The following is a 17,526-nucleotide window of genomic DNA, read 5'->3' as shown; positions in this document are numbered from 1 at the left end:
AACCACTGAACACATTACCAAGGGAAATGGTGGATTCTCCATCTCTTGCTGTCTTCAAGTTAAGATTAGATGCGTTTCTGGAAGATAAGGTTCCAACAGCTCAAGTTATTGCGCTCACTAAAGGGGTGGTCTGTGATATACAGGAGGTCAGACAGCTAGATGATTGAATGAAAGCCTTAAAAATCTATTAATCTAGTTCTTGATTTTCAGAAAGTGCTGGGTACCTTCTCTCAGAAAAAAATCACACCATTTTTGTGTTTCAAGTTGGGCTCCTAACGTTGCTAGTCATGCTGAAAATCTCAAGTATTGTTTTTTAAAAGTCCATGATTTTCCAATAGTATGTGTGCTGCAATAACAGTTTGCCATAGACTACAGGTCCACCTAGTCTGATGCTTCAGAAAGACAGCAAAATCCCTTTGTTATATGTCTATGATTTTGTGAAATATCAAGGAATATTTTGAGGAAAGTGCTGGTAAAAATGTGCTTAAAAAACAAAACCAGCACCACCACCAGACTTGTTTTCAAATACCTAAGGTACTATTTAAACCCAAGTTAGCTCTCTACATTAAATAAGAATAGTTTTGCTTGAATAAGTTTTTGTTTTGCGTGGGAAGAGGAATGGAATCTCATGAGTAATGGAAAATTAAATCTGTCCCTGCAAATCTAGTGCTCTGATCCACTGAGCTTCTGGTCTGTTAGTATTACATAAAGCCCAAGGTTTAGCTTTGAGATCTTCAAAGGACCCCGTGTTGTCATCTGCTGTGTGGCAAATATGGGGAGCAAAGGAGGGGAAACAGCTGTTGGAGAGAAACATGCAATGCATGTTCTGAATTGCTCATCGGCTGCCAGCATTCCCTTCATACAACCATTGCACTACTGGTATTGCTCTTGATTTCTTGGGAGCTAACTTGCCAATGGGAGCTGAAGTGTTTGCCGTTCTAAGTGATATGCTCCCCGAGGGAAGACAGATTTTTTTCTGTGGAAATTTAACTTTTTCTTTTTTTTTAGAAATTTAATTGCTGCACATGACTTACTTGAACTTAATATTTGTGCTTGGCTGTCTTAGACCCTGATTCAGTAAATGACTGAAGCATCTGTCTAAATTCAACAGAACACTTAGTCCCATTCTGAAGTGGTTTCCCGAACTGGGGCAGTGATGATGTGTGACACTCATAAACCTGCAGAATTCTGTGCTGTGAAAATTGCCAATCTTATTATTGGAATGAACCATTTCACTGTTCTAAGTCTATAGGTTATTAAAGGATGTGTTTCTTCCACACTTGCATCGACCCTACTGGTTTAACCCAATTTATGTTGTGCTAGATAGTTCTGAGACTAACACGCTGGGCTATATCACAGCTTTTGTGCATTAAGTATAAAACTTAGAAGAGAAGACATGTGAATGCCAAACAACAGAAATTCAGATGTTTGTTTTTGGTTATGTCTGCACTACAGCGGCTACAGTGGCATAGCTACAGTGCTGCTGCTGTAGCACAGACACTTCCGACATCAGTGGACGGGGTTTTTCCATTGATGTAAATGTGACCCTAAGAACCCCTCAGTGCCAACTGGCAAAATGTTCAGTTTGTAGCAGCAATTCCTGGCAGGCCTGACAAACTCACTACACCGAGCACTACACTGCTTTCGTAGATTTATCCATAAAGAATATCATGTGAGATCTTAAATGAAAGCCAAGATCACACTGACCATTGATATCCCTGTGAAATGTATGTACAGACACTATATAAAAGTTAAATATTAAAAATATGTTTCTAAAAGTCTGAATTAAGATCGTGTTGATAAATACGTTTCTGCCAGCAAAGGATGTATGTTCCCCTGTCTACCTCAGTTCACATGTAAGTTAAGCACTGTAAGTCAACATGTCATTTACATACAAAAGACAACATGAGGACATGAGATCATCATGATATCAGATAAACCTGACAATGAGGGGAAAACAGTGAACTTTGGGAGATAAGGAGAAGACAAAGGGACACCCCTTTATCCTGCACCTGAGGAAGTAATGGAGCAGTACAATGATAGTAATGAACATGTGATCCCAACCTGCCCTGGCTAGAAGCACTGTAAAGGACATGTAGGTGAGATAAGACTGCTTTTAGACTGATGGTTAGCTTGTTTGCGTTAAGTTTAGTCTGTAGAAAGAGAGTAATACTTTTGTTTTATGTGTAACTTGTTCCTATTATCCTTACTATCTCTTAAGTTTTATCCTTTGATATATTTATAGTGAAAACAATCATAAGTTTATTCTCAGTGCTATGATATTAAGTTACGAGCTGATCCTCAGTTGAATCGAACAAGCTAGTGGGTGTACTGCTCCTTTGGAGATAGCAGACCTGGTATTACTGTGATTGTTCAGTGGATAAGGGAATGAACACTACATGGGCTGGCATAGCACACGGAGATTGTTTGGGTGACTGACACACTGATGGTGTCAGGGAGCTGACAGCCAGTTAAGCACCAGCAAGTCTCTTTCTTGCTGGAGGCAGCAGGTAACAAGGTGACTCACAGTCCTGAGCACCCAGAGAACCATCACAGTAGGTAATCAATCTATCGAAGAAGCAGTAGTGAGGTCGATGGAAGCATCCTTCTGTCTATCTAGCTGCGTCTACAGGGGGATTAGGTCAACTACCTATGTTGCTAATTTTGTTGCTATGTCTATCGAATTTTAGGCCTTTGTCTATGACGGAAGCTGTGTCCCTGGAGCTCCAAAAGGCTAAACCTGATAAAATGGTGCAATACAACTCAGCACAGCAGGCTGTAAGGGATCAAACACAAATGGTTCAGAGTTACACACTATAATGCCAAGTATGCAGAATCGCGGATTGTTTGTAAATCTGGATTGGATTTAAAAAAAAAGCCATCTAAATTTAGTGACCCTTTTCAGATTCTGGAACAGAAAAACTCTTCTCCATATATAGAAATTATTAGATGGGAAATATGAAATTATTTTTTTTTTTTTATGGCAGCATCTGGAAACCCTGTTGTACTTGATATTGTAGAAACACAGCTAGAAAATATTGGTAATAAAATACCTCAAATCTTGCAATCAGTCAAGTCTCCCTGTTTAATATAAATAATGCATATAGAAAACAAGTCTACTTTACCACTTTGATAAGAAACAGAAGATTTTAATTTTTTTATAAAGCATTTTCTTTCATGTCATGTGTAATGTTAGCATTCTTTTCAAATTCTAAGTTCAGCCACTGTAATAGAATATAATCAGTGCCAGCCATGCCTTATATGTCAGCCCCATGAGTTTTTTATTATTGTTTTCAGGTGTATAAAATCATGAATGGTGTGAAGAAAGTGAATGAGAAAAAGCTATCTTCACAAAATACAAGAACCAGGGGTCACCCAATTAAATGAATAGGTAGCAGGTTTAAAACAAACATAAGGAAGTACTTTATATAATGCACAGTTGATCTGTGGAACTCATTGCCAGGGGATGCTGCGAAGGCCAAAACTATAACAGGGTTCAAAAAAAGAATTAGATACCTTCATGGAGGATAGCTCCATCAACAGCTACTAGGCAAAATGGACAGGGACTCAACCCCATGCTGTGGGTGTCCCTAAGCCACTGAATGCTAGAAGCTGGGACTGGATGATAGGGGATGGATCACTCAATAAATTACCCTGTTCTTTTCATTCCTTCTGAAGCATCTGCCACTGTTGGAAGACAGGATACTGGGCTAGCTGGACCATTGGTCTGACCCAGTATGGCCATTTGTATGTTCTAAGATCTATTTTTATTCAGTTCTATGGGAAACACACATACTTTGTTTAATTGCCCAAACTTTATTTCCCAGTGCCTACTGCTTATTTCCAACAGAGTGCTTTTTCCAGTTTCAGAGTACTTTGCAAGAACACTTTAATGCCTAATCCAGTAAGTAATCCTTATTCATGCCATAATTAATCCATATTTTGAGGACAACAGCCACATATATAGAGCTGGGACTACAGCCTAGTCCCCCATCCACTTCTTGAGCTGAAGAAAATCTCCTATTACTGACAGTAACAGTAGGCCCCAGAGACGATGCGTAACTCTTGATGGTGGGAGGGCACAATTTAAAGGTTGGGGGGGGCACGTGACCACACCATGCATCGCATCTGGACTGAGAAGCAGCAGCAGCAGAGCCAGGTGCACCAGGGCAGTATCAAATGAGTGCCTCAAGGAGCATCTCATAGCAGCTGGGCTCTGCAGGCAGGAGCTGGCTCCAGGGGCCATCAGCCGGCACCGGGCTCCTTCAGGAGAGAAGCAAGAGCACATGCTGTGCTGCCTGCCCTGCCTGGGGAGTGCCTGCCTGTGCAGAGGTGGCCTGGCTCAGGAGCAGAGCAGGGAGGGCTGCTGGGCAGCCAGCCAATGCCACAGCTCCCACAGTGCGGCGGGCCAGGGGCCTGAATGGCTCCCACCAGCTTCCAATCCACCAGCTCCTGGCAGAAGGCTATGGTTTTCAAACTGTGGGGCGTGCCTTCCCTGGGGGGGGGCACATTCCCCAGTTTGAAAACCTAAATGGGAGGCAGAAATCTTGGGGGGGAGGAGGGCCATGTGACCCACGTGCCCCCCAACCTCAGTGTCACCTCTGGTAAGCCCCTTTTTCTCTCTCTGGACTAGTCATGAGAGAGCAACATCACTCATACACACAGCGCCTGTACACTATGATACAAGTAGTTCCATTGACATCAGTGGGGTAGAATCTCTGCTGTGTCCAGATTCTGCTGAGGGTAGCAAGTTATGGGAGTTGCTGGGGAGGGGGATCATGGATGATTTTCTGTCACTGCCCTGAGTGCAGGTTAGAGTAGTTTGGTGACTCCTCAGACTTGCACCAGCTGAGTACGATTCCCTAGGAACCATCCACTAGTTGGGGCTGGTCAGAGCATATCAGGCTGCTCCAGACCTGCCCTCAACATGTCCCCTGCATGGAAGTCAAGTGGTTGTGTGGAGGGATGCCTATGAGCTGGCTCTGCATCTGGTGAACAAGGGAGAAGATCATCTGCCCCAATAGGACAACATGCATAATTAAGGATTGGGACTTTAACTGATAAAATCACTTAAATATTTCATTCTGTAATATCATTGCTCTTTGGGTGAAATTCATCCTCGGCACTGAGATGACTTTCCCTCTTTGGACCTGATTCTCATTTACACTAAGGGCTTGTCTACACACAAAATTGATGTACTGTTTCAACTAAAACAGTAGAACCCCCCTCATGTGGATGCAGTTATATCAGTCTAAAGATGCTAGAGGGATTGTCTACATGGGGAAGCAATTGCAAATTAAACTACAATGTGAATTTAAAGCAGTGTAGATAAAGTTGTGTGGGGTTGAAGGGTTTATTTTATTCCATTGCTTTAATAAAGAGTCTCTCTGGCATGGAGAGATGATTTATACTTGTAGAAAATCTGTAGCATGGTAGGAATTACACAGACATGCATAATCAATCACACACCCGGTTTACAAAGTCCACTTCTACATCAAAATGTTCCAGATAGCTTATATGAAGCCTAATTTCAACTAATACATTAAGAAGCCATAGTCCTGATTGTCTTGCTCTTGAGATAAGGCTAAGGGCCCAAGGAGAGCTCCTCTTAGCTCAGCTCATAAGTTGGTGTACCAAGGAGGCTTTAAGGTTGAGCATTAACCACATCCCTCATAGTGACTGAAGTGTACTGAAACTGAAGGGGCAATTCTACCTATTTTAGCATCCCCAGCTGAGAAGGAGTTGCATTTCCCCAATCTCTGGGCCTTCCATCATTTTAACCCCTTTGCATTCTCTGATCCTGGGCCAATCTGCAGCTTGAGGTTCCTATAAAATGCAGCTCCAAAAGGCTATTCTAGAATGTAGGGGCACTCCAGAAGCAGGGACCAATCTCTACCTAAGCCTCCCACCTCACTTGGGAATTCACCAGTGGCCAGATACACCAGCTTTAGAGTCACTTTGTGGCAAAGTGGCCTCAGCACAGGGGATGAGCCAGCCTATGGTCTTTTCAGCTACTAAAAAGAAAATTGAAGGATGCCAAGCTGTTCTTATTCTTCCACATTTGAGCTTCAGAGCAGAGGCAGAAGATAAGAACTACTGTAACCCATGCCTGCTTGGTGTGGTACTCTGTCCCCCTCTAGTGGCACCTAGACCGTCTAGAGTTTGATGAGTCTGCTACAGTAGAGGCTCATACACTAAGCTTTAGAGATCCCTGGTTTGATCCCACCCATTGATGACGGGGGTCTGTCAGTGTTACATTAGGAGACTGCTACAGCCATAATTCTGTACCCATCAAAACAGGATGGTTGTCAATAAAAAAGTGGTTTTCAAAATCCTGATGGGTATCTTTGAAATCACTAGATGCAAACTTCCCTTGGATCCTTAGTGATATTTCTGGGTCTTCCTTTGAAAGGGAAGCCCACTGAAAAATGCATTTCTTATCTCATTTGTAGCAAGGTGCTGCCTAGCTGCATGTTGGAAAAAGAAACATAATCCAGATACAATTGCTCATCTTAAAAGGATCTGGATACCTTCTTCATGAAGAAGGTTACAAACAAACCATACAAAAAACGAGTCCTAATTATTTCAATACAACTGAACTCCCTATTTTGGAACAAGAACAAAGCATTTTCCAAATGCAACCACAACACTTTCCTCATGAGAAGCTACGTGCAATCTTCCCAGAAGCATGCATAGCCCTTTTTATCAATAGGGTCTTCTGCCTTTTTGGGGGGATATCTGTGCATATATTTGTTGTATTCCTATGATTACACTGCAATGTCTCTCCCCTGATTTAATTTGTTTTCTCTACTGTCCTAGGCCATGATCCTTCAGTTAGGTCCATGCATGTGCCTGCTGGGTCAGGGTATTATTTCTAAAAGTAAATGTTTTTGTTTAAACTAGCTGTTTCTGGGATAAGGCAACAACCAATTAGATTTGGGGGAAGATCGGAGGACTCTGAAAAGAAAGAATGTGTGTGCTCGAGTGAACTTTAAAGACTTTGGCCAGATCCTCTGGTCATTCTTCTTGGTAAATGACCAACTTACCTCTAGGTTGGACCATTTTAACTCAGTTTACGAGTACTTACACCAAGACAAGAAATTCATGATGCATCTAATTTGTTCACAGTGAGGAAGCCCATCTCCTGAGAAAGATGATCTATACAAAGCATATCATGTTGGTGCTCCACAACCTAGCCTTGCTCACCATAGGTCTCCTCAAGTTTCTGGTATTGATTTACAAAGTGTTTGTGGAATAGGCCCACACTAACTCACCATTACAGCTATGATTGTCTGGTATGCTATGTCTAGAATAGCTCATATATACTCTAAGAGTAGCTGGATGTACAGTTTTCTTAACAACAGGTCGAGGGCTATAGAACATTTTCCCTAAAGAGATCAGGAAGAGTTCTATCCTTGCCATCTTTATACCATGCTTTTGGACTACACTGGTTCCTCAGTTTAGCTGAGCTTGTTTCTCTCTGGTCTAAAAGTAACCGCAGCAAGTCCCAAGTGAACTTTCAATATATATCCAACATTATATCACACAGTAATATTTTTTTATTTTTCTACAGGAATTATTATAAGTTCCTAGATATTCTCCAGCTTACAACTGTGATATGTCAGCGTAGTTAAATATCGGATTGATGCAGATAGTGGGACGCTTGCCATAATGTGGTGGATTGTTTCTGGCTTGGTGCCATATGCCTAAACATTGCATCCACCTCCTCAGAAATGACACATTGCTTTCCTTCTCATTTGACAAGCTCCTGCTAGCATGCCAATGAGGACTATTTTTAGTACTGACAATCTGTATAGCCAACAAGCTGGGAAAATGGCCACAATGATGAGGCTGGAAATTTATCCAGGCTGGTTTCCAGGACCTGAGGAAATCTTGAGGTGGATTTTCTCAGATTCTGACTTTGCATCTTGTTGTTACCCTCTGGGCACAGCATATCCTGCTCCCATGTATGTTCTTTACTTATTACAGACCTACAAGAGTTCAATATTAAATGCTTCTTATGACCAGGGCCCCATAGACTTTCTGATTCCTACTCAAGCCATTTTTCCCCACAGAATTTGGCATGTTGCCAAATTTCTATAGGATTCTATATTCTGACCACAGAATCTGTAATTTTGCAGCAGCCAGATGTCTGACACTTTGTTCTGTCAGCTCCAGTGGAACTTGGCTACAACTTTCCCTTTCTGTGCTGCTTTCACCACAAGGGGGAGTGTGTGACACAAGCAGCTGCCCTAACAGAGCCCTAGAAAGCAGAACAATTCTCCTGACTCATCAGGATCTTCCTTGCCTATTTCTAAAGGTGTGTCCCCTGAGGGGAGAACATAGCAACCAGGGGCCAAGGCAATGAGCCATGAGCACTGGGCAGAGTACAGTTAAATTGGACTGGTTTAAGGCAGCCTGGGGCCTTAGACACACCATGACCGGGCCCCCATCCCCACCTCCCACGTAGCATCACGTGGAATTAGGGTTGCCAATTTTGGTTGGACATATTCCTGGGGGTTTCATCACATGACATAATCTTTAATTAAAGATTACTCTTTAATTCCTGGAGACTCCAGGACAATCCTAGAGGTTTGGCAACCCTACTTGGAATAGCAGCAGCATAGGACTTTCTTTTGTCCTTCCCCACAGGAGTGGCACCACTCTCTACTCAAAAGCCGCAAGTACAGCAGGAACTAAGGGGCAGAGGTATCTCAGTAATTACTTCAGCATCACAATTGTATCGCCTGTGTGGCTGGGTGGGCCTGGCCTGCTGCCCTCTTCCCCCCTTGCTGCACACACAGGCCTTGGCTACACTTGCGAGTTACAGCGCTGTAAAGACTTCCCCAGCGCTGTAACTCACTCCCCGTCCACACTGGCAAGGCATTTGCAGCACTGTATCTCCGTGGTTGCAGCGCTGCATGTACTCCACCTCTCCGAGAGGAATACCCGTGTATTGTGCTGCCGCGCCAGTGTGGCCGCCCAATGCGCTGTGAATGGCCTCCAGAATTATTCGGCAGTATCCCACAATGCCTGTTCTAGCCACTCTGGTCATCAGTTCAAACTCTACTGCCCTGGCCTCAGGTAACCAACCATGTGACCGACCCTTTACATTCCCCGGGAATTTTAAAAATCCCCTTCCTGTTTGCTCAGCCCGGCGTGGCGTGGAGTGCTATCAGCGAATCTTTCCAGGTGACCATGCCTCCACGCGCCAAGCGAGCCCCAGCATGGAGCAATGGCGAGTTGCTGGACCTCATCAGTGTTTGGGGGGAGGAAGCTGTACAGTCCCAGCTGCGCTCCAGCCGTAGGAATTACGATACCTTCGGGAAGGTATCAAAGGACATGATGGAAAGGGGCCATGACCGGGACACCCTGCAGTGCAGGATTAAAGTGAAGGAGCTGCGGAGTGCCTACCGCAAAGCCCGCGACGCAAACGGCCACTCAGGTGCTCCCCCCGTGACCTGCCGATTCTACAAAGAGCTGGATGCAATACTTGGGGTTAACCCCACCTCCACTCCGAGCACCGCCATGGACACTTCAGAGCCGAGGTGGGGGGGGTGGAGGAGGAGGAGGAGGAAAACGGGAGTGATGGTGGTGGGCCGGATGGAGACACCTCGGAATCCCTGGAGCCATGCAGCCAGGAGCTCTTCTCGAGCCAGGAGGAAGGTAGCCAGTCGCAGCGGCCGGTACTTGGTGGAGGACAAACAGAAGAGCAGGTTCCCGGTAAGCGTTTTTTTTTCGGAAAGGAATTTTTTCAGTGCGGGTCTTTGGGATAGGAGGGTTAGGCATGCATGCCTAGATGCGGAATAATGCATTGATGTGGTTTATCACATCGCGGTAATCGGCCTCGGTAATCTCCTCGAATGTCTTATCCAGAACGTGTGCAATGCGCTTGCGCAGGTTTATCGGGAGAGCCACCGTGGTCCTTGTCCCAGCCAGGCTAACGTGTCCGCGCCACTGTGTCACGAGGGGCGGGGGGACCATTGCTGGGCCAGGGCAGAAGCCGCATTGCAGTAGAAGACCCTCCCTTGCTTCCCAGGTCACCCTCAGCAGCGAGATATCGTCCAGGACGAACTCCTGTGGAAAATGTTGGGACAGTGTTCAGTGTAGGTGCCCCCTGAAGCTGTTGGCTCTCCCCAAGGCACAGAAACCCAGAGGACAGTGCAGCCCTGAAACAATCAGCCCCCCTTACTCACCATTTTGAGGCTCCCGTGGGATATGTGTGCTCTGTTTCGGCCGGGAAAATTATGCTATTGTGTAGACCCTGTGTGTTTTCTACTCCTTAAGTGCGGGGGGAATCATTACTCTGTCTGGTATAAACAATGCTGCCTCTGTTAAATGTTGCATTTTGCCTATACAGCTGCATCAACCTTGAGACCTCAGCCGTCCCTCTTATCGCCTGCTCAGAGACTGCAAAGACTCAGGAAGAGACCGCGAAAAAGCAAAGAAGACATGCTGCAAGAAGTGATGCGGCAATCTATTAAAGAGAATGAGAAAGCACAGAACTGGAGGGAGAGAGAAAGCAGGATCCGCCAGGAAAACGCAGCGCACCGGCGGCAAAGCACCGCGCACCGGCAGCAAAGCACTGATAGGCTCATAAGCATCCTGGAGCGCCAAGCAGATGCTATCCAGGAGCTGGTAGCCATGCAGAAAGAGGAGCAGTACCGCAAGCGTAAACGCCACCCCCCCCCCTACAGCCCTTGTCCCAAAACTCTTTCCGTTGTGCCCCACTGTCACCTCCAACCCACTTTCCCCAACTTCCGTGTTCTTCACGCCACCTGCTGCCTCCAACACCAGTATCTTCACCACCCAGCCCTGAAAACCACGACCCTTACCCTCTGCACTCAACCCCCATCACCATGCAGTATAGCTATCCTGAAGTGCAGCACTCACTGCACAGCACACCAGACAGGACATACGCGAATCTGTGATTGTACTGTTCCCCACTCCACCCCCTTGTTTCTTTTCAATAAATATTTTTTTTTCTTTTCAATAAATGGATTCTTTGGCTTTGAAAGCATTCTTTATTATTGCATAAAGTAAAAGACTCCTTAGCCCAGGAAATAAACAGGCACTGCAAGTCTGCTTGTCTGCTAAGCAGACACTGATTCCTAAAGATTGGAACTACTGCACTTCACTCCTGTGCAGGGCACCAGATATCGCTGCTGGTTTTCAGCCTCAAATTGCTCCCTCAAGGCATCCCTAATCCTTGTAGCCCCGCGCTGGGCCCTGCTCTCTGGCTGTGCAAATTCAGCCTCCAGGTGTTGAACCTCGGAGGTCCATGCCTGAGTGAAGCTTTCACCCTTCCCTTCACAAATATTATGGAGGGCACAGCACGCGAATATAACCGCGGGGATGCTGTTTTCGGCCAAGTCCAGCTTCCCATACAGAGATCGCCAGCGGCCCTTTAAATGGCCAAAGGCACACTCCACAGTCATTCGGCACTGGCTCAGCCTGTAGTTGAACCGTTCCTTGCTGCTGTCAAGGCTCCCTGTGTAGGGTTTCATGAGCCACGGCATTAACGGGTAAGCGGGATCTCCAAGGATCACAATGGGCATTTCATCTTCCCCTACCGTGATCTTCCGCTCTGGGAAAAAAGTCCCGGCCTGCATCTTCCTGAACAGCCAAGTGTTCCGAAAGATGCGTGCGTCATGCACCTTTCCGGGCCAGCCTGTGTTAATGTCAATGAAACGCCCATGGTAATCCACAAGCGCCTGGAGAACCATAGAGAAATACCCCTTCTGATTAACGTACTCGGATCCTAGGTGGGGTGGTGCCAGAATAGGAATGTGTGTCCCATCTATCGCCCCTCCACAGTTAGAGAACCCCATTTGTGCAAAGCCATCCACTATTTCCTGCACGTTACCCAGAGTCACAGTTCTTCTGAGTAGGATGCGATTAATGGCCTTGCAAACTTGCATGAACACGATTCCAACGGTCGACTTTCCCACTCCAAACAGGTTTGCGACCGACCGGTAGCTGTCTGGAGTTGCCAGCTTCCAGATTGCAATAGCCACCCGCTTCTCCACTGGCAGGGCAGCTCTCAATCTCGTGTCCTTGCGCTGCAGGGTGGGGGCAAGCTCCTCACACAGTCCCATGAAAGTGGCTTTTCTCATCCGAAAGTTCTGCAGCCACTGCTCGTCATCCCAGACTTCCATGACAATGTGATCCCACCACTCGGTGCTTGTTTCCCGAGCCCAGAAGCGGCGTTCCACGGTGCTGAGCATGTCCGTGAATGCCACAAGCAATTTCGTGTCGTACCCGTTACGCGGCTCGATAGCATCGTCGGTCTCCTCACCCTCACTCTCACTGTCACTTTGGATCTTAAGGAATAGTTCGATAGCCAAACGTGACGTGCTGGCGAGACTCGTCAGCATACGCCTCAGCAGTTCAGACTCCATTTCCCGCAGACAGATCGCGCTGCACAGAAACCGTTGAAAGATGGCGCCAAAGGTGGACGGAAACAAAGGGATTTCTGGGATGCGAAGCGATGCATCATGGGGCATTGGGACAGGACCCAGAATCCCCTGCACCCACGCCCCCTTCCCACAACGCCAGAATGGGAAAAGGTGCTCTGTGGGATAGCTGCCCATAATGCACTGCTCCCAATAGCGCTGCAATTGCCGCAAATGTGGCCATGACAGTGCGCTGGTCAGCTGTCAGTGTGGACAGACTGCTGCGCTTTCCCTACTCAGCTGTACGAAGTCAGGTTTAACTCATAGAGCTGTACATCTGCAAGTGTAGCCAAGGCCACAGTCCTCTACTGGTAAGGCCCACCAGAGCAGAGGGTTTTAGAGTTAACACCCCATTGAGATTAATAGAGCAATTTACACCTCTGGAGCAGGAATGTCTGATGTCCAGATGTCTTAGTGGTCAGCTCACAGCCTTACAGTTTCTGCCAGTCTGTTCCAGTGGGGTCCCCCGCTGTAGCCTCAATCAACCCCCAGAGTTCAGTCACTACAAAGGAGCAAGGCAGGGGGACCCAGGCCTGCCTACCCACTCTACCAGGCCCTAACCCAGGGCGCTAGGAGTTTATCAAAGTGTTCAGCCCTGTTACTGGGTTACCCCCAAATTATTTCCCCCCAAGGTCACTTTCTACCAGACTGGAGCTCCTCAGTTTGTGGGGTAGTCACTGGCTTAGCAGACTCTCCTCAGTATCTTAGTGTCCTGGTCAGTCAGTAAATCTATTTTAGGACTTTCAGCTCCTAAAGAAGAGGGGAATCCCAAGACCCTGGTGATAGAGTAGCCTTCACAAAGCTGTTTCCACTCCTGGAACACTTCTCAGCATCAGCCTGGCTTCCCAATGCCACATTCAGCTCATTCCCCCTGTCTCCTCACCTACAAGTGTCCTTTTAAACTGTTTTTCCACTGGGAACATGCCTGGCACCTGTTGAGGGGCAGGGCCTCCTTAGCCGAGCATTGCTCTACTCCCTTTCCTGATTCAGGATGACCCCATCACAGCTCTCATGAGCTATTACTTCAATCTGAGATCTGCATTGGTTACAGTCATGTTTTCAAAATCTCCACAACCAGGAGGGCTAGGAACTTATTTTTCTTTCTAATGGAAGCTGACAGTGTGATGTAATCACATGGCTCCAGGGCCCTGGTCACAGACATACAGTATTTCTGTTTTAATCTGGCCATGGATACATGTGTACCACTCAGTTGTCTTCCTTACCTCCCCCAGAACCCCTGACACACTTCAAGGCTCAGGAAGGATGGCGTTCAGCCTGGCATCTGCAGCCCATCTGCTTGGCCCTTGGCTGTCACAATCCTCCTTCTTCAGGCCCAATCAGCCTTGCCTACTAGCCTGGGAAGGATGCAGCTTTACCCACTTGCCACATACTACTCTGAGCAGATAGGTGTTTTACCTGCATGGACCCCAAACATCCAACCTTACTGGGATTAACTTTGCCCCCTTACCCAGGGGCTCCATAAAAGATGTTACTGCACCGCTAGAGAAGACTCAGCAATGTACTATAAAAAATCAGCAAATTAATGTAATTAACACAGTCAAGGAATTGAGGGTTCCCGGACTTGGAACTGAAGGGGACCTGCCATGGATTCTGGGTCCATTGTGCCACAGAGTACAAGGGGCCCTGTCTAGAATATTTCAACTCTGGGCAAATGCAAATATTTTAATGTTGTTATGATTTCTGGGTGTTTCCCCGCGGAGAGCTGGAATGAACATTTTATAATATAAACTACATGAAAAGATATGCTGAGAGGCATAGCATATACAGCAGGAAATAGTGATGTTTATACAACTGACGAACTGTCATGAGATTCGTCAGAATGAAGCCTAACTTTGGGTGGAGAAAAAGTATTTCCTGAAGAGGCCTGGTTATTTCATTGCGACTTGCAGGGACATGGATGAGGGCTATGACAATTAAACATAAAAACTGTTATGTTGCATTAGACCAGTGGTCCATCTAGTCCAGTATCCTGTCTTTCACAGTGGCCAGAATAAACATTTCAGAGGAAGACACATACCTCCCACAATCGGAATTAATACAATAACATGCCCATGTGGAGAATTTCTTGCCAACCCCAGTGTGACTGAATGTACCCCCATATACACACCCTACACACCATTGTAATAATCTGTAAAAATATGCCTCGTGAGGTATTATTTGAAAACTAATAACTCACTGGTCAATAATATCATGGTAAAATGTATGTAGCACCATTATATATAAAGTTATGAATCCCCCGAATGATGTTGGTGGCATATATTCAAATCCACATAGCCCCAATTAGGCAGAACTAGTCAAGCAGGTCGTAAACAAAGGAGTGTTTGTTTACATCTAAGTTATAAACCGGGTCTTAGAGAAAGGGGGAAAACAGGAGACAAGGAAAATCTATATTTCACCAAACAAAGGTGAGAGGAAACAGCATGCAGCCCCTTTTACCACCAGACTCCATGTCACCTCCTTTACTGTTTGAATAAACTTTAACTAGGGGTGACCCTCAGGAAAATGCATTTTGAAGGCTGACTGAACTTTAAAAGTGAGAGGCAAAAACACTCAAAGTTCTCTCTCTCTACTCATCTCTCTCTTTTCCACCTAAGAAGACAAAAGAAACAGCCTGTGGACTTTAGGAGCAGATACTGACCTGAAAGTTGGTCAGCCCTGTTGCTGGAAGCATATGGTAAGAACTTTACCTAGAACCAAGTCTAGTTTATTAAATTTAGAAAGTGTTTTCACTTTATTTCTCTTGTAACCATTTCTGGCTTTAATGCCTTATACTTGTACTCACTTAAAACCTCTCTCTTTATAGGTAAAAAAACAGGAGAGGGCTGGACAGTGCAGAACACACATTTTCTGGGGAAAATCTGGGTCTGGAGTGCTTTGGGGTCACCCTGCAAGTAGTTACCAAGGCTGGTGGAAGCCAGAGTGTGACTGATGTGTGGCAGGCAGGCTGCAGCTATACACAGACAGGGTGTTACCTGCATGCTCTGTGTGAGCAGCTCAGGTGGGAGCTACAGCAGCAAAGTATTGTGAGGCATGCAACGTTGCAGGCAGGTAGTGACAGCCCCTCACTGGTTCAGGTTACACCCCGGAATGTCATACCCAGACACTCAGTACTTAGCCTAGATCCTGAAGCATGAAGTTGTATATTCCCTTATAATTTTTATCATAGCTAATGTACCTGCATATATTTTTATTAGTAACAAATTTCTGATCATGTTTTGAATGCTATTATTAAGCTCTTTGCCTCAATATAATTTTGTGGCAGTGAATTTTTCAAGTTATTTATACAGTAAGTAAAAATAATTTCTTTGCATTATGGAGAGATGGTAACTTGCCCATAGTCAAAGTTGTGACCAGTTTCTGTTTTGAAACCTTATTTTTAGCCCCCCCTTACAACTTTGTATTGGAAAATTAGTTTGGCCTGAAAAAAGCCAGATTCACTCTAAAAAAGACAAAGGAGAATGTTTGTGCAAAATTTGAAGAATAATGTTCAAGTTGTTTGGAGCTACATTAGTACATCACCCTGTTTTGAAATTTGGCCCTTTAATCATTTTCTCCTACCTTCAAGGGTCCTCTTCATCTACCCTGGTCATACCTAGTAATATTAGGTTTAGTTTTCTCTTAAGCTGCCGACAACAAAATGTTGTGGAAACATGCAGATAAGTATCTGCAGATGGGCATGTTTCCAGTATGCCTCTTCACACACTTGTGAAATAAAGCTGGCAAGAAGTTCACCAATACTGTTTACACTGCAGCTCTAGGAGCACTTGTAAATTATGATGTTACCATAGAGGCTAAAAAGCATCTGTGGCCTTTTTGTAACTTTAAATCAAAGCAGAGTTTGGGGTGCAATTGTATTTACTAGATAGCACATTGTGCCACACTCAGATCTCTTTTGTTACTTAAAATTGACCTGCATGTGGTTCCGGCAGTTCTCATGCTGTGTCCAGAGTGGCAGCCTCGTCTTTTGTATCGCTCTAGAGCTGCTACAGCTTTCTCTAAATTTCTCTGGATTAAATAGATGGATTGTGCTTGCCCTTCACAGTCCTGTGGAGGGCTCTGACACTTCAAATACTACCTCAGTAACACTCTTTGAAATAAGGTCTCCCTCCTGGGGTTAGGATGGCTTTACACAAAGAACCAGTTTTCCCTATCAAGTGTGTAATTCCTCACCATCAGCACCTCTCTCTTTCCAAGGCACCAAGCTGGATAAAATAGATAGTGCTCCTGGGGCTGCTTTAAGGTATTTCTTGCTATGAAACAAGAAAACAACATGTATTTCTATTTGTCTATTTATTTATTTTTAGTATCAGTTAACACCCCTTTCCTCTAACAGTTCAGCATGCATACTTCTGGCACATGTGATGCTAATAGCAACTGCCTTCATATTTTCAGTTTGTTCTCATCTTTGGGCAGCATTTTTTGCTGCCAGTGTCAGCCTGGAAAAACTGCCTTCTTATCTGTAGCACAAGCCTTGTTTCCATAGGCCTGCAGCAAAGTTTTTAACATATTTGCTGGCTCTCTTTGTCCAATTCTGTAGCAGCTGGTACTAAGAACCTCTTCCCGCAAATATCCTAAGCATGCGAGCAGCTTTACTCTCCTGATTATTACTCTTAGTATTTATATTGTGATAGCACCAAGAAACCCCAGCGAAGGAACCAGTTTACCAAGAATTCACAATCTAAAGTCAAAGGGACTGCTCATGTGTGGATTTGCAAGATACATCCACTGGACAGTAAATTTAGTACACACCTTTTAAGGTTTACCATGAAAAATACCCTCCCATTCAGCCATCCAGTTTGGCAAATGTAATTTTCTGTTTATCCCTGAATGGAGATAAAATATACACTTTGTCTTCTATGGCTTGAAGTGATTCCAACACGCTCAAAGAGATCCCACCTTCTGTTCCATTTAGGCCTCATTGTTGGACTGCAGAAGAAGGTAACACTTGCCACACTACTTTTGAGTTCTAATTATAATTTTTTTAACATCCTGTTTTTCATCATCTTAATACATATAATTGCACTTCCATCCAATACTATGGAAGCTGTAG

The 17,526-nt window shown here is 45.1% G+C and overlaps 1 protein-coding gene across 1 annotated transcript in view; it reads right to left on the bottom strand.

Annotated features, from left to right (window-relative positions):
- The window catches only part of PIK3CG (phosphatidylinositol-4,5-bisphosphate 3-kinase catalytic subunit gamma), a 79,915-nt gene continuing 62,389 nt past the window's right edge, over positions 1–17,526 (bottom strand). The window contains exon 11 of the mRNA XM_026648687.2: positions 1–77. Coding sequence (XP_026504472.1) covers positions 66–77 — 12 coding nt within the window. The 3' untranslated portion in view covers positions 1–65. The remainder of the gene's footprint in view (positions 78–17,526) is intronic.

The sequence above is a fragment of the Terrapene carolina genome, unplaced genomic scaffold (assembly GCF_002925995.2).
Source record: "Terrapene carolina triunguis isolate 2854851 unplaced genomic scaffold, T_m_triunguis-2.0 Scaffold68, whole genome shotgun sequence".
Classification (NCBI taxonomy): Eukaryota; Metazoa; Chordata; order Testudines; family Emydidae; genus Terrapene; species Terrapene triunguis.
The sequence above is the reverse complement of the archived record's forward strand: the minus strand, read 5'-3'. Positions and strand labels throughout refer to the sequence as shown.